General features: G+C 50.3%; 1 protein-coding gene across 5 annotated transcripts in view; it reads left to right on the forward strand.

Moving 5' to 3' along the window:
• The window catches only part of TLK2 (tousled like kinase 2), a 54,290-nt gene extending 43,330 nt beyond the window's left edge, over window positions 1-10,960 (forward strand). For all 5 annotated transcript variants that reach the window (XM_067540978.1, XM_067540982.1, XM_067540983.1 and 2 more), the window contains 6 exons: window positions 779-868; window positions 2,001-2,170; window positions 3,363-3,501; window positions 5,611-5,722; window positions 6,540-6,647; window positions 8,185-10,960. In XM_067540978.1, the coding sequence (XP_067397079.1) occupies window positions 779-868; window positions 2,001-2,170; window positions 3,363-3,501; window positions 5,611-5,722; window positions 6,540-6,647; window positions 8,185-8,358 (793 nt within the window). In that variant the 3' untranslated portion in view covers window positions 8,359-10,960. The remainder of the gene's footprint in view (window positions 1-778; window positions 869-2,000; window positions 2,171-3,362; window positions 3,502-5,610; window positions 5,723-6,539; window positions 6,648-8,184) is intronic.
• Window positions 10,961-19,406: the final 8,446 nt, after the last annotated feature.

A 19,406-nucleotide genomic window follows, 5' to 3' on the forward strand; every position in this document is an offset into this window, starting at 1 on the left:
TCAGTCTATCAGAGAAAGGTAGAACATGATCCAATGGCTGGAAGTTGAAGCTGGACAAATTCAAAATGGAAAGAAGGTTTACATTTTTAACAGTGAGAGTAATTAACCATTGGAGACATTTACCAAGGGTTATGGTGGATTTATGGTGGACTGACAATTTTTAAATCAAGAGTGGATATTTTTCAAAAGATCTGCTCTAGGAATTATGTTGGGGAAATTTTCTGGCCTGTGTTAAACAAGAGGCCAGACTAGATGATCACAATGATCCCTTCTGGCCTTAGAACATGTGAAACTATGAATTCTCCTCTCCCGCCTCACTATTTGCACAAAAGTGAAAACATTTCCTCCCATCTTTGTATCTGTCTACAAAAGTGTCACCTTAGAAATGTCTGAAATGAGCAAGAAAGGTGAGTGGGTGCTTGCAGAATAAGTGCATTGCTAGGCTCCAGACGAGCAGTGGTGTTGTAAGTTTTCTTTTCTTTTACCTTTAATAAGGGGATAGATATCTCCTCTATATAATGTCTTGGCCTTACACAGGCTGAGAACAAAAGCCCTAAGCTCATTCCCAACTCCCCAGAGACTCCCATGTGGAGTGTGCTGTCAAACAACTGCACACACTAGTTTCTTAGAATACTTAATACTTTCTGAATTGTATGAATAAGTTTCTATTTGGAACGTGGAACACTTAGAGCTCTGCCGAGATTGCTTTATTTACAGCGCTCAATAAAGAACCCCAAGTAAAATCTCTGTTGCTAATGCCCAGAGTCTTGTCTTTCAGACATGCGTGTAGAGAGTACAGAATTCACAAAGAACTGGATCATCCTCGAATAGTTAAACTATATGACTACTTCTCGCTGGACACTGACTCGTAAGTGATGTGTTGATGTGTCTTTGGACTGCATTTGACCAGTTCACCGCAAAGTGTTTAGTCGAAAGCTTTCCAGCAAAGCTTAGTGATGTTGCAATCAGGGTGGATCAATACTTTACACAATGGATCTTGTCACCGTAGAGCATCATTTAGACATGAGTGTAGGAGTCCGAAAAGGATTATCCATTTATATGGATAACGAACACCCACAGTTGCATAATGGGGGATAAAGATGTATAAGGGACCCTCATGCTTCAGAGCATAAGCCAGTCACGAAGAGCGTGTCTGTTCAGCTACACAGCGCATGGCAGGCTTGGGTACCAAACCACAGTACTGCAGCCTGTTCTGCATGAATTGGCCATGTGAATCCTGCTGCTGCACACTGGAAGTCTCCTGGCGCATTTCACCTACTTCTGTCTGAAACGACAGTATGCACAGCACATTAACACACTTCTAGTGCACTGCAGCAGGGAGCGCAGTCGATCTACGTGCACTAACTGAGTGTTCAAGCCCGTCAGTTAGGGCTTGTGTAGAAGAAACTTCCCCTGTGGGCAGATGGTGATGTAGTTGTCTATTATGGGGTTTATTACACCTTCTCTGGAGGTTTAGTGCTGTATCCTGTCTGACAGTAGCCTAGACATCATTAGTCTGATCGGTTATGGCACTTATGTTCCTGTATCCTCATATCCATTATTCAGCAGGTCTTAGTTCTAGCACAATCCTGTGCTCTAGTGAGGTGCTACGGGGGACATCCGTAAACAAAACACATGTGCAAGAACATGTGGTTCTCAACTGGGGGTCCACAGGTCCTGGAGTTTTTATAGCGCGTGTGGGGTGGGAGCGGGTGCTCAGAAAGAAAAAGGTTGAGAAGCCCTGTGCAAGAAGACTAGGTATTTTTAATGCATTTGTGGTGTTTTGCCTGGAACATCAGTTTTGCTCTAATAAAAGTAGATTTCAGATTTAGCTGTATGTAGATCCAAACCTGTTTCCTGTATATCCGTGGTGGAGGCATCTAAATACATGCAAGTTTAACAGGGAATGACCTAGTTGAGGAGATTTATGCAGAAGAGTAAATACAAAATATTACTGTTTCTCTCAGGAGACTTAACTTTGACTGTTCTCTTGCCTTCAGGTTTTGTACAGTGTTAGAATACTGTGAGGGAAATGATCTGGACTTCTACCTGAAACAGCACAAATTAATGTCCGAAAAAGAAGCACGGTCCATTATCATGCAGATTGTGAATGCTTTAAAATATTTAAATGAAATCAAACCGCCCATCATACACTATGACCTTAAACCAGGTATGTTATGCTGCAGAATGGCATGTGTTTACCCTCTTGTTAGCAGCCTCTCTAGACCACTACGCAGCAGGTCAGACAGTGTTCTTGCAGGTCTGACCTTCCAAAGTCACCAATGTCCAGCAAACCAGTGTGTACTCCCCAAATGTCATCCGACAGTTCCCATCACATAGACCATGTAGCTGAGAGAGCAGAACTTCCTTGCTTGCCTGATCTGTTTAGGGGTTGACATATGTTGTGTAACACCTACTTTTTAATCCAGTAAAATCCAAGCGGTTAGTTTTCTGTGCTGGGGACACTTCACCAGCATTGTCTACACTGGATCCAGTGTGGCTTCTTGCATTGATTCATAACACTGATGCAGTAGATGGCGCTGTTGCACCAATTTATTTTTTGTTGCCCTGTTTCTGTTCTCACTTTTCCCAAGCCATCATTTACTAGTGTCTGTTTGAACACGCTGCAGGGCTCTCCGTAAAATTTGTTGCAGTCGTAGCTGATCTACAGCCATCGTGTAATTCTGCTGCTTCAAAAGTTGATAGCTTTTGGGCAGATCATGTAGTCTAATCTGTTGGAAAGTTATATGCCGCTGTTTCATTTAATCCTTTGAAATAGCTGATTCTTAGATGGATCTTGCCTAAGAACTGGCTATTTTCCCATGGTTTTAGAAACCGCTAGGGGACACTATGCCATATAGGAGAGAATTTCTGGCTGTGAAGAAGCTAGGCCAAATTAGGACTTCTGGGGAAATGAGTCACAGCCGTGTGTGTCTCTCTGTCTGTCAGTGTCTGTCATCTGCTGCCGGGGAAGGCTCTCCTTTCCCTGAACTGCTCTCCCAACATGACCCATCTCCTTTGTTATTTTGGCCTCTCCCTCAAGCCAGGAAGCAGGGAGAAGTGAGTTGCATTGGAAAGCCCTGGTGTAAAGCTGGCAATGGGGAGGCAGGCGAGAGGTCAGAGACCCATTTGAGGGTGGGTAGTTGCTGGCAGTTGGTATATTCTAGGGATCAGGACTCCACTGAGTTTTTGAACATCTTCTCCAGCTTTAGCTCGCTACGTTTTGCAGGTCATGGTGCCTTTGTACAGTGTGTTCATAATTGAATACCCCAGGTACTCCGCTGCAGTTCTGGGGCTGCTTTTCCCGCCCCTCTTTCTGTAGTAGACGCATGTGTCTGAAAAGCTGTTTCCCCTCCTTTTAGGTAACATTCTTCTAGTCAACGGTACAGCATGTGGAGAGATAAAGATCACAGATTTTGGGCTTTCCAAGATCATGGATGATGACAGCTACAACTCAGTTGATGGTATGGAGCTGACCTCGCAAGGGGCTGGTACTTATTGGTAAGTACTGTTTGTGGCTGATACCAACTTAGGGTTCTAGAAAACTTGCAAATAACTGTTAAAACCCTGACACTCATAACCTGCTGTTTACTGTGGATTCACTTTAATTGTCAGCCTGTGCTGGTGTCTATTGCACTACAGCATAGCTCTGTGAAGCACTTTGAGCTCTGTAAGGTTGCTCCCAAACAGTTGCATACAGCACTGTTTCTGGGCTGCCAGCCTTTTCATCTTCAGGATATCTTTGTATAGCACTCCTATTAAAAGGGCCTGACGGGACAACTACAAACTGTCTGTACAGCTACTGCTGAAATGCAGCCAATTCTGGGGTGGAACTTGGCAGCTGTTTAATAGCACACAATGCCATTACCTTGTAATTTAGGGTAGGAAGTGAAGACAAATCCCAGGCCTACTTGAAAATACAGGTAGATTTAGGAAGTCAGGAAGAATTTTCCAACTGGAATTTAGTCACCATCCTAGTGGTAACAGACTTCGCTTTATGAAAAGTGCAATGACACTTTGAGTCATGCATAGCCAGGACTTCAGTTTCAAATTTCATGTGAAAGACCATACCTCCAGCAGTACAATGACTCTAACACCACACTGGCATTGTGTCAGTCCTGACTCAGAGGTTTGGACCCACAGTAAGAACCGCTAAATGCAAAGACAGAAGTTGCATTTACAATGTCTCTATTCACTGTGGTTAACATAAACATTGTTCATGTCACCATAATTTTTTGCCTGCATCATCTGTTATAATCTCGTGTGTTCTATGGGTTTGTTCTCCTCAAATTCACTCCAAGCTGCGCAAAGCTGTGTCTCTAACGAGGACACAGCATCTAAGATTGTGCTTTCAGAAATGTGTATTTTGACTGGATGTTTCCATTGTAAAAATGTTATTAAAAGATCTTGGTCAATAAATTCTAGGTTCTAAATGCATCCTGAGAAAACCAGGTTTTTCTCCTGTGTTGGACTGGAGTTAAACTGCTCTGATGAGGGGGAAGCATTCACCACAACAGACTTTGCACAAATAATACCTAAAATTATCACTTTATTGTGCATGTATGGATTTTCTCCATCCTTGTGCTGGGAATTTGTGGACTAAATGTGCACAAATGCACACCTGAGATGTGCCCTCCTCGCCCACACACACACACAGGTGCCATAGTGCCTGCCTTCTTCTTGAAACCAAAATGCCAGTGGGGCAAAGCAGCAGGTCACAAGTGAAAACTGACTAGCTTGGTTTCTTCCTGGTCCCCAATGGGCCTCTTTCCACATCCCACCGTTTGGCGTGATCGGCAGCCAGTTCTGTAGAGGTAATCAAATGGAGAGGTGCACTGAGATCTGCGTGGGGAAGCTCACGTTCTCCCTGCCTGCGTTCTGTATGGGTCCAGCCAGTTCTGTTGGTGTCACCCTTTCACGAGCGCTAATCACTGTTTCTCGAATGGTTTCAAATCACTGAACTCTGATGGTTGCAGAGGCCAGTCCAGTGGTTCAGATGGCAGCGTGCTACATAGCAGGTTCCGGAGCAGCCTCAGGGTTTACTTGTCAGTGAATTGGAAGCTTTGCAATTCCACGGATCTCATTTTCAGGCCCCTTCTCTACTGTGCTGTGTGTTAGCAGCAATGGTGCAAAACTTGATGCAGATGCATCGTGCTGGCATAAAGCAGTCTCTCCACTGTGTGCCTACATTGATGCAGCCATGCCAGCACAAACCCAATGTGTTCTGCTAGTACAAACTTCCCTTGTCTAGACAAACTATCAGGCTGTCACTAGGTTCTCTCCTTGGCAGCTACAGCAGGAGTTCATGAGGCCAGGATGTCGTCTGTAATGGTGGAGAAAGCCTGAGATAGGGAGGGTTGTTTAAATCCAAGGACTCCACTTACAAGACCTTTCTCAGCCGGGTCCCTATTGCGGGGAAGTGAAAGCTTGTCAGTGACTTGCCTGAAGTCGCACAGGATTTCTGTGGTAATGTGGGGGAACTAAACTCAGATCTCCTGAGTCAGGCGAGTGCCCTGACCACTGAGCCATCCTGCCTCACCTTTTGACACACAATGATTGAACAAATCCGAATGTACTACTGATGACCCCTTCTCACTTCCTTCCAATCAGGTATTTGCCACCCGAGTGTTTTGTGGTTGGAAAAGAACCTCCAAAGATTTCAAATAAGGTTGATGTCTGGTCAGTGGGTGTCATCTTCTACCAGTGTCTTTATGGCAGAAAGGTAAGGAAGGAAGCTAAACTGCCTCCTGCAGAACATCCCTTTCTATCACTTGCGTGTATCTGCTGAAGCATGGTCTCTGGTGGCCAAGCATGACCTCCAGTGTCTGAGGTCAAACCTTTGGGTTTTTATCATTGTGCAGTGAGTGACCCTCAGTGTGTTTCCACATACTACTCCTTGTGTAGCTGCTGTTGAGTGTGCTGCTGCTTACCAACTCGAGCAGCGTGGAAACACAGGGCCGCAGACCAACTTGTGCTGGAAGTTCAAGATGACTTTGGAAGGCTGGGGGTAGAAAACGATTGTCCTAATGATAGAGCCTGAATGTTTTAAGGTAGCCCAGGAAAGGAGACCAATGGCAACACTTCCTGTCACTCCATCAGCTTTCATAAGCCCTTGGTTACTAAACCTCACAGATGCACAGTCTGATGGATGCACTGCGTTTGCTCTGAGCCTTAAGTCACATCGACACAATGGGTCACGCCCAGCACTGGCAGAAGCAGGAGGAACTCCTGGCAGTTTTGTTTGCAGACAGCTTTCTTACGCCAAGGTTGAAACTGACCCAGAAGATCTGTGAGCACATGGAGTTCCCTCCCTTTTCTGAACGGGGGGGACACCCTGAAGATAGTCCCAACTCTGCCCCTTTGAATTTAAAACAACTGCGACAGAGCGATCTGCTAAACCAAACAGCCGTGGACCTGCAGCACTTTCACAGTACTCCTCAACAGCTTGCCTAGAAAAGATATTGAATTAGATAACTTTCCATCACCAAATAGCAGAAGACACGTGGTCAGCTCTAACAATTGTCCCTCTTGTTTTCTAGCCGTTTGGCCACAACCAGTCACAACAAGACATTCTGCAGGAGAACACAATCCTTAAAGCTACTGAGGTGCAGTTCCCGCCAAAGCCAGTAGTCACACCAGAAGCAAAGGTAAATCTCTCTGCAGCAGGTCTGTGTCACTGCTCGACACACTGAATGGTTACTTAACATGGTAGTTAATCCATGAATCTCACAATGAGCTAAGCCTCTGCTCTGAAATAGCTGCCTTCCCTGGAACCCCGGGAGCCAGTCAGCTCTTCATAATGAATGGAGCTTGCTGCTGGGTTTTTTTACGTAGGAGGCCTCTTGTAATCTCAAATCTTGCCCAAAGACACTGAACACTCTCCGGGCATTTCCTTGAAGTGATTTGCACATTGTCATTGGACCAAATTCCCCTTATTCTCTGCACTGTGCACCGGTTGTCTGCCTAATTGCCGCCCTCCTACCCCAGGGATTCCTGAATTTCACTGGTGTAAACTTGTTTGGTGGCTCAAGATCCTTTGGGATAAGAGGACCTTACAAGTGGCAGACTTGTCTGTCCCTGTCAGAGCAGACTCCAGGCCTGCTAGTGATTTGCATGTGCATAGGATGGAGTGTGCCTACGTTGCCAGTGGTGCACTGCTCAGCAGGTTGCACTTTAACAGTAGCTGTCAGTGACCATTGATGTCCCGGTCAGTCCATGGGGAATGAGCTCTGGTTTGAAATGTGGCGGCATGGTGGTGTACACAGATACTACCTCTCCCCAGATTTACTGGTTTTGCTGGGATTCCATCCCTGATCTGAGAGAGGAAATACCCAGTAGTGGGTTTTATGCTTCCCTCCTCACCACCGATCACTGATCTCTATACAGCTGGACTGTTGTTTTAATTCTTTAACTTGCATTCATCAAGGAGTGACTGAAACTTGGCTAATAATGAGAGAAAATAACAATCCTCTTCCACTCATTGCATGTCTAGTGGGAGATGGGTGACCCCAGTTCAAAGTGGGACTCTGGATTCTACTTGGGCATGTATTCTGAACTGTTTGGTTTGGGTAGATGGTAGGCTTGCTTGCTTCCTCTCAAGAAACCATCCTGATGCTGTGCGCTCAGAAGTCACCCACCCAGGCGATGGAGCTCTTGCTGGAAAGCATCATTTTAGTTTAATTTAAATAGGCCATTTACAGCTGTGTATTAACGCACACTAAAGCAAAACCACAGCAGCACTAAAGTGATTATTCAAAAAGGAACGCAGCCCCCACCAAAGTCCTGTTTTCCACCCCTTCATCCTTCAGGGAAACCTCAGACCTTCTCCAAAATCCAACCAAACTGATGATGAAATTGTGCTAATTCTGACTTCAGTGCCGGCATACCAAAACAAGCCATCAGTCTGCACCATTGTGATAATCCTCACAATACGGCCAAGGATTGAATGGGCTATACGGGATTCCTGTCACCCCACATATGGTTCCTCCCTGCCCCAAGCTAGGCATGAGACACAATGGTGGGGGGAGTTGGCACTGTCCATGGGTGGTCGCTTTAATAAAGAATTTCAGTTCCCAGAGTCGCCAGTCTGGCCACAATTGACTAAGAACTATTATAAAAAAAAAAAAACCTCCCCCCTCACTCCTTTAGTCTCCTAACACTTGTTTGCCTTTTGGGCGTTCACAGGCATTTATCAGACGGTGCCTGGCCTACCGAAAGGAGGACCGGATAGATGTTCAGCAGCTAGCCTGTGACCCGTACTTGCTGCCTCACATCCGCAAATCTGTATCCACGAGCAGCCCAGCTGGGGCAGCAATTGCATCAACCTCTGGATCATCCAATAACAGCTCTTCAAACTGAGAGACAGAATAATAGGCCAAAAACTGCTGGAGAAACCGACAGACTTTTTCAGAAACAGCTTTGGAATAGAGGAATCTGCAAGGGTGTAAAGAAACCTGCACCAGGTGCTTTTTTTCTCTTGCTTTTTTTCCATCCATAGAGCATGACAACATCAATTCTCATCAAGAAAACCTTTGGCGTCTTAGGAGAAGCTTGAGGTTTGTTCAGTAAATGACCACAAAGGATGGCTGTTCTGAGCGAGGGGGGGAAAAATGGTTCCATGTACTGTGAACTTCTGCACATGCAGACTTGGGGAATCCATGATGCAATGTGTGCTTCAGAGGAAGAATGTGGACTTTGGAGAAAAAAAAGAAGAGAGACTGGGCTAGTCCAGTGTTGATATTTAAACATTGTTCTTTTCTTTTCATAAAGTTTAGGTAACATCTCCTGAAAAAGCTAGAAGCACCAAGGTTCAGCTGGGGATGGTATGACTCTTTGCCCTTTGGAGGGGAAAAAAGTTGTTCCTGCCTGTTCATGGCACTAGTTAGTGTTTTACCCCTGATTAATTTCAATTTTTTAAAGAAAAAGTAACAATTTTTTTGGGAAGAAAACCGTTTTCTGGTCATAAAGTGAAACCCGTATTAGCAGGTACGTGGCAGGTTCCCACTTCCTTGATATGGCCTCTTCCTTAGGATTCCCCTGCTTGGGAGGGAGCTACACGGGGTAGAAGAGTCCTCTCCGGATCTCTTGCCATCAGATGCTGGTGGGTTTTTCAGCTACTGCTTCACTGCTCACACATTTGACGGCTGTCCCCTCTTTTTAATTTATTCGACGTGCTGGGCTTTTAAAATAAAGCTCTGTCTATTCACATGGTGCTCTCCAATCCTGCGAGAACAGTATCGTTTGAATAGTCAAGGCAGGCTGCAAATGGGAGGGGATTTCGGAAGCGGAGCTCAGTCTTTCCTGTGACTTTTCTGGGCTCTCTCAGTATTGTACATTTGTTAAACTTCTTCTAACGTGAAGCTGCAGACGAATAAGCTCTCCTCAGTTAGGTCATGTACTGTGGAAACCGCTTTCTCCCTCGCTGACCGTTTTTCTTTTAAACTCACTGATTTTTAACTCACTGATGTCGGTGCATCGAACAGATTAAAAACCCAGGGGATGCATGTTCTAAAAAGGAACAGGCTTCCTGATCGTTTGTGTTTCCAGTTTGGTAATCCATTGGAGGCGACCTACAGATTGGGGCAGAGGTGTCTTGCTGTGACATGGGAGCCTCTTGTTGCCACCCGGCCCCTTTTTTTCCCCCCCTAAGGAAGACTGAAAACCAAACCAACGTACATGAACATGTGGCAGCCAGGTTGGAATGTTCCTAACATATGTGGCAAGAGTTTTTAGCCAGAAATATTTAAAGATGCAGCATCCAATAAAAAGATCTATATTGGGAGGGGGGGAACTGAGCAATGTGTTACCACAACTTTAGGGTGGTGTTAAAAAAAGGAAAAAAAAAAAGTGTGTGGTGTAACTTTACTCATGCACAAAACTTCCCTTGTTCGTTTGTGGATTGTCCTCTCTCTGCACAGCGCTTTCAGGATTTCTTCTCGCACTATCGTGATGCGTTTCTTCTCTTTGGCGCTCTCGTGGCTATCTGTGTTCTCCGGAGCGTGGCTTCTGAGAGAACTGCCACTCGTTTGCCTTACTGTAAGCCATCATCCACAAATGTCCAGGTTAACCCATTCAGCAGCCAATGAGCAGTTGGTTGAAATGCGAAGCAGTCTCTTGAAATGACACTAGCAGTCTGGGGAAGTGCAGAATCTGCTGCTGCTGTGACTTTTTTTTTTTTTAAATGACTCTTGGGCTTTGGTCTGGTGCATTCATCTGAAGCTGCAGGAGGATGGGGTTGAAACTCTTTTAAAAAAATAAAACTGCATCTTTAAATCCTCAGCCACAATTTTAGCCCTTTCCATTCCTGCTGTTCTCTTAGAAATGAACTATTTAGTAAGCAACACTTGGACATCATGTTCAGCCTCCAGCAGGGAAGTCTGATCTGACAGCTCTCATCCTGTCTGCTGAAGTTGGTTATTCGTAGAGGGCAGAATTCTAACAGGGTTCTTTGTATCCCAGTCTGGTTGTTTCTTGGACATAGAGTGTGCTATCTCTGTGGGTGTGATTAGTTTGTGTCGGATGCATTTGTTCCTGCCGTGTGACACCCGGCCGGGGCAGCGTTAGCCTTTGCCGGTGCCACTTGCCGTATCTAGTAAAGAACCCTGGTAGAATTCCGGCTGCCACCTTTTTGTTGTTAATATGGGTTTCACTTCCAGTAACAGACCTTATTGCCACACTTGTTCATTTACTTACCAAGAAAAAAAGTGTATGAAGAATTTGTAACTTAAACCCGGCCAAACTGTTTTGGCTCTGCCCAACAGACGAGATGTGGATATTAAAATACGTTTTAAGAAACCAAATTGCTTGACTTCTTTGATCTTGCTGTTGGTTAGCGCTGTCTTGGGCTCTCTTCTGCACTGAACCTATAGGGCTTGCAGGCGTGGGGGAAGAGGTTATGTTTTCTCGGCACCAGAGCGGTTCCATTCACACCAGCGGGAAGTAGCTAGCCAGAGCTGACCATGCTGAACGGAGGCACCTATGAGTTTTGCCTTTTCGTTGACTGACAGCACTGAATTTGGATCTGGAACACCAGGAGAAAACCTCAGAGCCTGTCTTGTCCCAAACCATTTTAAGACGGCTTGAACCCACTCACCCCCGCCTCCAGTGATGAAAATTCTTGCCAAAAAAGGGGCAGGGAGGTGGTGGCTCTGCCGGGCTTGTCAGTCTTAAAGTACGTTGGAAAACCAAAAACTAAACTACCTTGGCGACTGCAGACATAGTCTAAGCACGTATCTGGACAAGCTGCCACAGAGTCCCAGCTCACTTTCCCAGCTCTGTTTCATGAGGCCTCAATGCCACTCACCCACCGTAAAGCAGCTGATTTCTTCGGATAAGAACCTGACACAGACGAGAACTCGTTTACTCTACAGCGAGCCCCACCTATGTTCTGTGTCTCCTTCACTGGAAATTAAAGTAGGTTTCCAGTTGAGCGGGAAATTGAAATTTACACGTGGAACAGCAGCTCCTGTTACGTAAGGTCAATGGATTTTATGATGTCCCCACATCTTCAGTCTGATGACCCATAACTGCATTTTCAAAACTGATTAGGCAGCAGTTGCGGTTCTGGCAGAGGGGCAGTATCCGTATCGGATCCATTCATATACGATTGTCTAGTCCATGTGTCCATACCGCAGGCTCTGCCTTACCTTTAAAACCAGAGGGTGTTAACTAACTTAGGGGTCTGGGCTTTTAATTGGCTTGTCTCAGAAGTTGACTACGAGCCACGTGCCATGTAATAACCTTCTGTAGCAGTGGCTCTTAAGTGTTCCTAAGCCTGCCCCTGTTCAGATTACAGCCCAGCAGGATCTGGGTGCAAGGTGCGCACTCTAGGAGACCATGTTTGCTGCTGTGCGTTATTTTTATTTTGGCAGCACCTACAGTGTCTATCCCATGTCAGGATCCCCTTGTAGTAGACACTGGACAAGCACAGGAAGAGGGTCCCAGTCCTGAGAGCTCACAGTAGAAATGAAACAAAGGGAGGGAGAAAGGCCGCATAAGACCCATTTTAAAGCTGGGGAAATGGAGGCACGGAATGAGCCCAGGCTCTGATCACTGTGCTTTACACCTGTAGCTCTCCAAGCACTGTATGAAGATCAGCATCCTCCCCATTAATGAACTTCATTAGGCTCCTTGGGAAAAAACCCCAGCTTGAAGTGACCTATCCAAGGGTCCTAGTCAGTGGAAGAGGTAGGAGATGAACGCAGCTCTCCTGAGTCCATGCCATGCCTGACCGCCCCATCCTGCCTGTCTTGTGAGCGAGCGCCCAGGCTAGCAGTGTCACTTCAGAGCAGTGCTGCCATTGTATTACAAAAGGTGGAGATTTATGATTTGTTCCTTGAAGCCACTTTTCCACAGGTCAAATCTGCTTCCATGCCTGCCTCCGTGGTGCTGAGAGCTCTGGTCCAGCCCTGCACTGAGCTGTGTGACAAGCTGTTCAGGGATCACTGGGCAGAGAACAGAAAGGTCCGGCTACTGCCACAATTCCCCTGTGCAGGGGGGAGCGGCTAAGCAAACGGCGTGAGCAATTCAGCCTTTCCTTGAAAGGATAAGGCCCAGAAAAGGGGCATCTCAGAAAAGAGGAGGCTATTGTTTCCATCAGGCCTGAGCAGCGCCAGTGCTTGGGCCGGTGCTTTTTTCACAACCAGGTACTTTTGCAGGCGGGGGGATGGGAGAAGAAACCCAGCCATTTCGGCTAATGGCCTCGGCAGCTCATTGGCATGTCGAATCAGTGCAAATGGGCCTGCGCTGCTCCATCTCCTCTAGCGCTCACCTCCTGGATTGTGTGTTCAGGCAACCTTCTCCACTCCCCGGCCAGTGATCTGGAACAGGCTCTGTCTTGCTCGCCTAGCCACCTTTGCCCTCTCACCTTCAACCCTTTCTCTTCTCCTGCTACTCCCGGCTGTACACGTGAGTTTCCCTGGACTATTGCTCAACACGCGGGATGCCTGTTTGCAGACATGGGCACCTGAACAGCTTGTACAAAGCGCTGCACGCTCAGATCCGTGCTGTGGTACGTGTCCCCCCCGTCTCGCATGCTCAAGTGTAGCTAGAAGCTTTCAGCTGCAGGATTTGGATTCTGTCTGGCTCCTAGGCGTGGAGGCTGTTTCCCGGAGCACGCAGCAGCTGGCTATGTCGGCTCAAATCTAGACCTTGCCTGTGCACGGGTGCTAGCCACTGCAAGTAACTCTTCCTTCAGCCTTCACAGCCTCTAACAATCCTGCCTGCCAGGTGATAGGTGAGACCATCCTTGCAGGCCCTTGCTATGTTCCTGCAGGTCCAACAAGCAGGTGGCTGGAGGTTAATGGTTCAAAGCAAAGCCAGCATTGAAGGGGGGGCTAGAACATTAAAGGGTGACATTCCCACTCCCCCGAGCTCCACTCCCACCTTCTAGCAGCCAGAGGTTACTTGCAAAATTGCGCAGGTGGCCCTAGGCTTGTTCTATCCCCTCCCTCGTCGTCTTCGATCGGGGTGACGTCATTAAGCTAGGGTCATGTTTAAATGGAAGTCGCCCAGTGCCGTAAGCTGCCCCTGTTCCTCTTGGTAGGTTGAAGCTCTGGAGCACGACGACTGTTTCAGGCTGTCGGGGGGGCAGAAAGGTCCCTGGCCGTAACAGATGATGTCAAATGTGAAGATGGCGATGGGAGCTGGGACTAAAGGCAAAAGCAGATGCTCTCCCGGGCAGAGAGGGTGAGGCTCCTCTCTCAGTACCCGCCCCTGGCCTGTGCTTGTCGGTCGTGTAAAATCCTGGTTCAAGCCGTGATGGTGAATCCAGGCCCAGGTAGCAGCGGCCAAAAATTGCTACTGGTTTGCAAGTTCTGTGGCCTAGCACGTCCTGCGAGAGGAACACGGCACGGCACAGACGTGCCTAGACCCCTGCTTGAGATCAAGGGCCCCCTTGGGCCGCGCGTGCTGTGTGTGCACACGCAGTAACCGAGATGGGGGCCCGCTGGGCTCAGCGCTGTGTGTGTAATGGGCGTGCACCCGGTGACTGAGAGGGGGGCATTGCACCTGAAGCCAATGGTGAAAATCCCCTTTGCTCCCCAGGAAGCAGAGTCAGACCCACACTGAGCACTTTGGAAAACCCCCACCCACAGCGGGAGCCCATCCTGGCCCCCGAAGCGTTCCCAGCTTAACTGCACCAAGCCTGGAGGGTGAAACTGAGGCACGGAGAGGGGAAGTGACTTGCCGTTACCCACTGGACCACGCTGCTTCTCCCAGCACTGGTTGCTTAGCAGCGTTGCTACGCGGGTTGGAATAGGCTGTGGTGCCTAAAGAGCAGCCTGAGCGAGGTCAAGGTCCACTCTCTGCCCTGCACAGCAGGGGCTACAGCCTCCCAGCCTGTCCCTGCTCGGTGGACACCTGGCCAGCTGCTGGTCTCCTGGCTCCTTTAACTAGTGCTTGAGTCAGGCAGGGACAGGGAGGTGGAGGCAGTTGTTAACATTTCTTCTTTGAATTCCTCTCTGCCCCTCTCCCAGGCCTGTCCAAAGGGCTAGGGCAGGTCCGGGGAGGAAGATGATGGTTTACAGACTCTGAGGAAAGAAAGGGTCCCGCCCCCCTGGCAGGCGCTGGCCCGGTTAGCCCCCGCACGGATTCTGGAAGGCTGGGAGGACAGGCAGCTCCGGGCTGGCCCACTTGGAGGGCTGGAGAGCGTGGACATTCCTCCTCGCAGCTCTGAGCCAGCCCATCTGGTCTTAATACATTATTTGAAGCATGAACTCGCCTGACTTTTAAGGGCTGCAGAAGAATGAATATCCGGTTAGAAAACAGCTGGGGGGGGGGGAAGAGCCCCGCGAGCCCCCCTGGGGGCTAACCAGGCCCAGCCCCACACAAAGGGGGACCCTGTCTTACTGTCCCTGCCGCGCTGGCCTCTGAGCACCAGCCGTTCCGCGGCAGGGAGAAAGAAGTGCTCGCAGCGGGGAGGGCGTCTGGGGCTCAGGTCCTCCAGGTGAAAGCAGAGCTCCCAGACGGAGGCTGTGCTAAGCCGAAATCCCTGGGATCCACAGGAGTTTCCAGCCTCTTCCTGCTCAGCTGGGAGCGACCCCCGCCCTCGCCGAGAAGGTCCCTGGGACGTGGTCTGGAACAGGAGAGAGACGAGGTCGCCGCTGCCCCAGACCCAGGCTGCGTGCGCTGACAGACCGTGCTGTGTCCCCTTGAGCAGCGGAGATCCCGGGAGCTCGGACAGAACCCCCGGGGGCTTTCGGATCCATCCGGGCGCTCTCTTGTGGGGGGCGGGGGGATGCCACCTTTGTTGTGGGGCACCCAGAGCCTGAGGGAAGGTCTCTGCTGCCAGCAGCTGGGCAGAACGTCCTGGTGAGCTTTAGCCGCGGAGAATGAAGGTTAAAGCACTTGCCCCGGCCAAGGAGGGAGCTGTGAGTCAGCACTGCTCTCCGCGAGCCGCGGGAGCGCTCCCTTCGTGTTTAGCAGGGATCAGATGGCTCCTGCCTGCCCCATTCATCCCCCTCTCGGGTCAGCGCTACGCCCAGGCCCTGCGGCGGGTGAACTAGCCGACGCACCGGGGATGGAAGCTGCTCCGAGAGCCTGACCAAATGCAGCCTGACGAGAGCCGAAGGGCCTCGGCCGAGGCAGCGGCGAAGACCAGGGTTTCTTCTCTCCTGCTGTTGGCTCTGAAGCGGCGGCTGGTGGAGCCCTTCTCAGGAGCCGACCCTGGGTGACGCCCGGCTGCCTCTGCTTGGACTCGCTCACCGGTCCCAGTCGCTGTGAGGGATTTCTAGCCTGCTCCATGGCCAGGATTGGAGGGAATCTGGCTGCCCCGGCAGTGGCAGAGCCGTTCCTGGCGGCATCTCACAGGAGAGCTCTGGGGGGGTTTGTATCATGTCTGAGGGGCCTGGAGCAGCTTTGAGTCACAGCCTGTTCCTTGGCCCAAAGCCCCTCGTGGCTTGTAAACCCAACCAGCCGGGTTGGCAGCTCTGGATGGGTGAGATGGACGCCTCCTCCGGGTGCTGCCTTCCCGCAAGCGAGCGTAGCCAGGCCGCAGCTCGGCTCTCGCAACGTTGCCAGCTCCCGTCGCTCGTCAGTTTGGTGTCCCCTGGCGTCCTCCGTTGCTTCCTGGCGCGGTTCGGGCCTTGGTGACGGGGCCGTGCTGCTGTCTCTGGTTGCTCACCCTGCCGGGGTGGGACTGGACAACGCTCGGGGCTCCAGTCCCTGTCTGCTGCCGTGGCTACAAGCGGCCGCACGGTCCCGCCAACTGGCCTGCAGTGGCTTTAGGGGGCAAAGGGGCCCATCCATGCCCTGTGGCGATGGTCAGTTTTTAGTCACGGCCGGGCTGACTCCCGGGCCCTGTTCAGTGAGGCGTGGCTTATAAGCAGAGGAGCAAGTTTGACCTGAATGACCTTGTGGAGACCGCTGAGCAGAACGCGGTGACAACCCCAGGCTGGCGTGGAGTCGGAGAGGACGCTCCTGTTGTGGGACAAAGTGGGGCAGCTTGGGAAGCTCTCTGCTGCCCGCACCATGGCTAGCAGGGACCTCAGTGTCCAGGGCTGGGAATCCGTCACCTTTCAGCAGCTCTAAATCCGCTACATCGGCCCTGCTGCGCACCACGCCCTTCTCCAACACCCTTGGAGGCCCCGGCCCTGCCACTGATCTCCGCAGCCTCCAGGACCCCCAGACGTTTGCCCGGCTCCCTCGCTCCTGCGCTCTCATTCAGAGCAGCCCTCGCTCGCTGCAGCTGGGCTCCCCTCTCCCAAGCCTGCCGACGGGTTGGAACAAACGAGCCCCTGGAGTGGAACCTTGGCTGCGCGTCAGGGGCTGTCTCGCTCTGAGCTGTCGCCAGCGTTTCCATTCAGACGAGGAGCTGCCGCCCATGCACGCCACGTCCATAGGGCTCGCTCGAGCCAGAGCCGGATTTTCCAGTCGCAGGTTTAGCAGAACGGGCGGGGCGGATTCTCCAGGCATACCCACGAACCCCGGCCTTCTCAGCAACACACCCACCTGGCCTGACCAGAGGAGCCCTGCTCGGCGCTCCCAACCCCCCAAGGTCCGGCCCAAATACCCCGAGGGGAAGCTTCCTTCCTGAGCCCTGACTTGGTCATCATTTTAACCCTCCAAACACAAGCCCCTCTGGTCTGGCACAGAAAGAAGAGCAGAGACAGCACAGTAGGAACGCCAAGTACTCAGCAGCTGGCAGGCAGGGACAACCTGTGCTTACAGTCACTGCATCAAAAGCCAGGGGGGCTCAGTAACGAGCGATTACAGCTCAGCGCCTGCCTTCTCAACGGCGCTGTGACCATTGACACTAGCCCAGGCTTTGCTGCCCCCTGGTTTACATTCCGGCGGCTGTCACCTGATTTCTTGGCCAAGTCACATCGCTCTGTGCCTCAGTTTCCCCTTTCATCAAATGAAGGCGGCAGCTGCTCCGCTCAGAGAAGGATCACAGACCTTCCTGGGTTGCAGCCCGGAACGTGTTCAAGAAGAGCAGCGTGTTATTGCTTTTCAGCGCAATTTGTAGCAAATGCATGCAAGGGCCTACCAGCTGTTAACTCACACGTCTGCGTGATTTCATTGATAAACTGTTTAATACCTTGTGAGTTATGGTCATAGTATCCAGAACCTCCCACCCCCCAGCGTGTTCCAGACAGGGCTCAGTTTTCACTGCTGCCAGCTGGAACGGCTTCAGCCCCATAAAATCACCAAGAGAGGAACAAAGCACGTGAATGTCTCCTAGAACTAGAATAAGGAGCCTGGCCTCTGTCCGTACATGGGGCACTGATGCAATTTGCATTCTCCCCACTCCACGATAAAAGATGCCCCATGTGGGATCAAACCAGTGCGCCAGCTAGTCTGCAATCCTGTTAACACCAGCTGATTCAGGGACCGGTGGAAGAAACCCCATAGTTATGGAGAACCTAGCCCCAGGGAAACTTTCCTCCTGACCTCCCATATTTAGAAAGCAGCTTAAGACCTGACGCAGGCTGGTGACAGCCCGACCAAAAACCATGATTTTTTTTTTTTTTAAAGTAGGTACTATTGTCTCGAGAGAGAGTCTCATGATCCACGTAAATAGCTAACCCTTATGAGTCCTGCTCTGCCCTTCAGCCCCTGGGATATGTTGTAGCAGTGAGGTCCATGGGAAAAGGATGCCCAAAGTCACTGTGTGAATCTGCTACAGAATTTGCCATGCAACAGATTTTGAATATTGTATTCTGCTGTACAGTCGATAGTATATTGCATTCTCGTCTTCCTATTGCATCATAGGTTTACGGGCATGTGCACTAGCTATATGCCTACAGCTATGGAGACACCATTTATAATAATCCTTTGCCCTGCTGCAGCCCTTTACGTTATGTTAATGCACGCCCACGCTCCTCCCAAAACCCCCAGTATGACTGTCTGTCCCTTTTCTACTGACGGGTAAAATGAGGCAGCCAGCGGGGGCGTGCCTGGCAGGGCTGGGAAACCAGAAGAGGCCTCATCCCATTCTCTAACCATTAGGCCGTGCTCTCTATTTCACATAGGCGTGGTTAGCACAGAGCCCGTCAGATCCGAGGCTGGCTAGGGAGAGATGGGGAGCGCTCAGCTCTCATTGACTTCAGGGCTCTGCAGCCCTGAGCATCAGTCCTGCTCGCCTAGCCGGTCATCCAGGACACCGCAATGCCTGGTAATATCTGGGATGCTCCTCCCAGGGCGGACATGCATTTCTGACTGCCCGAGACCCCCACGCCTCACCTCCCTCCAGACACCGACGCGCTCTCAAGCGCCGCACTGGGCCAGGTACTAGCCACAGCGTCACGTGATTCCCTTTTCCTTTCGAAATGGTGACCTCAGCGCAGTAAATTGCCTGCCGGGTGGGTGTTGATCTTGGCTTGCTCGGCTCCGGTTGGGGGCCAGAAATGAAGTCAGGTTGGTGCAAACAGAGCTCTGTGCTCCTGGCTGAACCTGACAGGTGCTCCTGTTGTCTGGTAGCATGCTCGCAGCCAGCCACTCTGCACAAGCCTTCGCACCGCTGGGGTTAGCGCTACAGACACAGGAAGCCAAGGCCCACGTCTGGAGCTGTCTAAGCCGCATCTCAGCTGCTCCCTCTTGCAACGCTGGCGTTGGCACTCCGGGCAGGGCTCAGAATCATCTCCTCTGTGTGCGGCGCTTTGGAAGGAAAATGCCAGAGGCACTGCCTAGTCACCCTCTTCTTCTGTCATCGGGGGTTAAATAGGGTAGTATTCCTGGGTGCTTATGGTGTCACCCATGGCACAGAGCCTACCCCTGGGAATTCAAGTTTGTGGCAAAGTGAACACTAACTGCAGGTGTCACATTGAAGGAAAAGGCTGGAGAGAACTTTGCAGCTTCATGGGAAAAAATCCTTTTCTTGCCTATTCATGTGGTCCCTGCCTTGATGGTATTAAAGCAATGCACGTCATTGGCTCCTGGGCGACAGCAAAGTATTATTAGCCTCTTTT

This window comes from Emydura macquarii, unplaced genomic scaffold (genome assembly GCF_026122565.2).
Source record: "Emydura macquarii macquarii isolate MOO-44397 ecotype Brisbane River unplaced genomic scaffold, CSIRO-AGI_Emac_v2 contig_629, whole genome shotgun sequence".
Lineage (NCBI taxonomy): Eukaryota > Metazoa > Chordata > Testudines > Chelidae > Emydura > Emydura macquarii.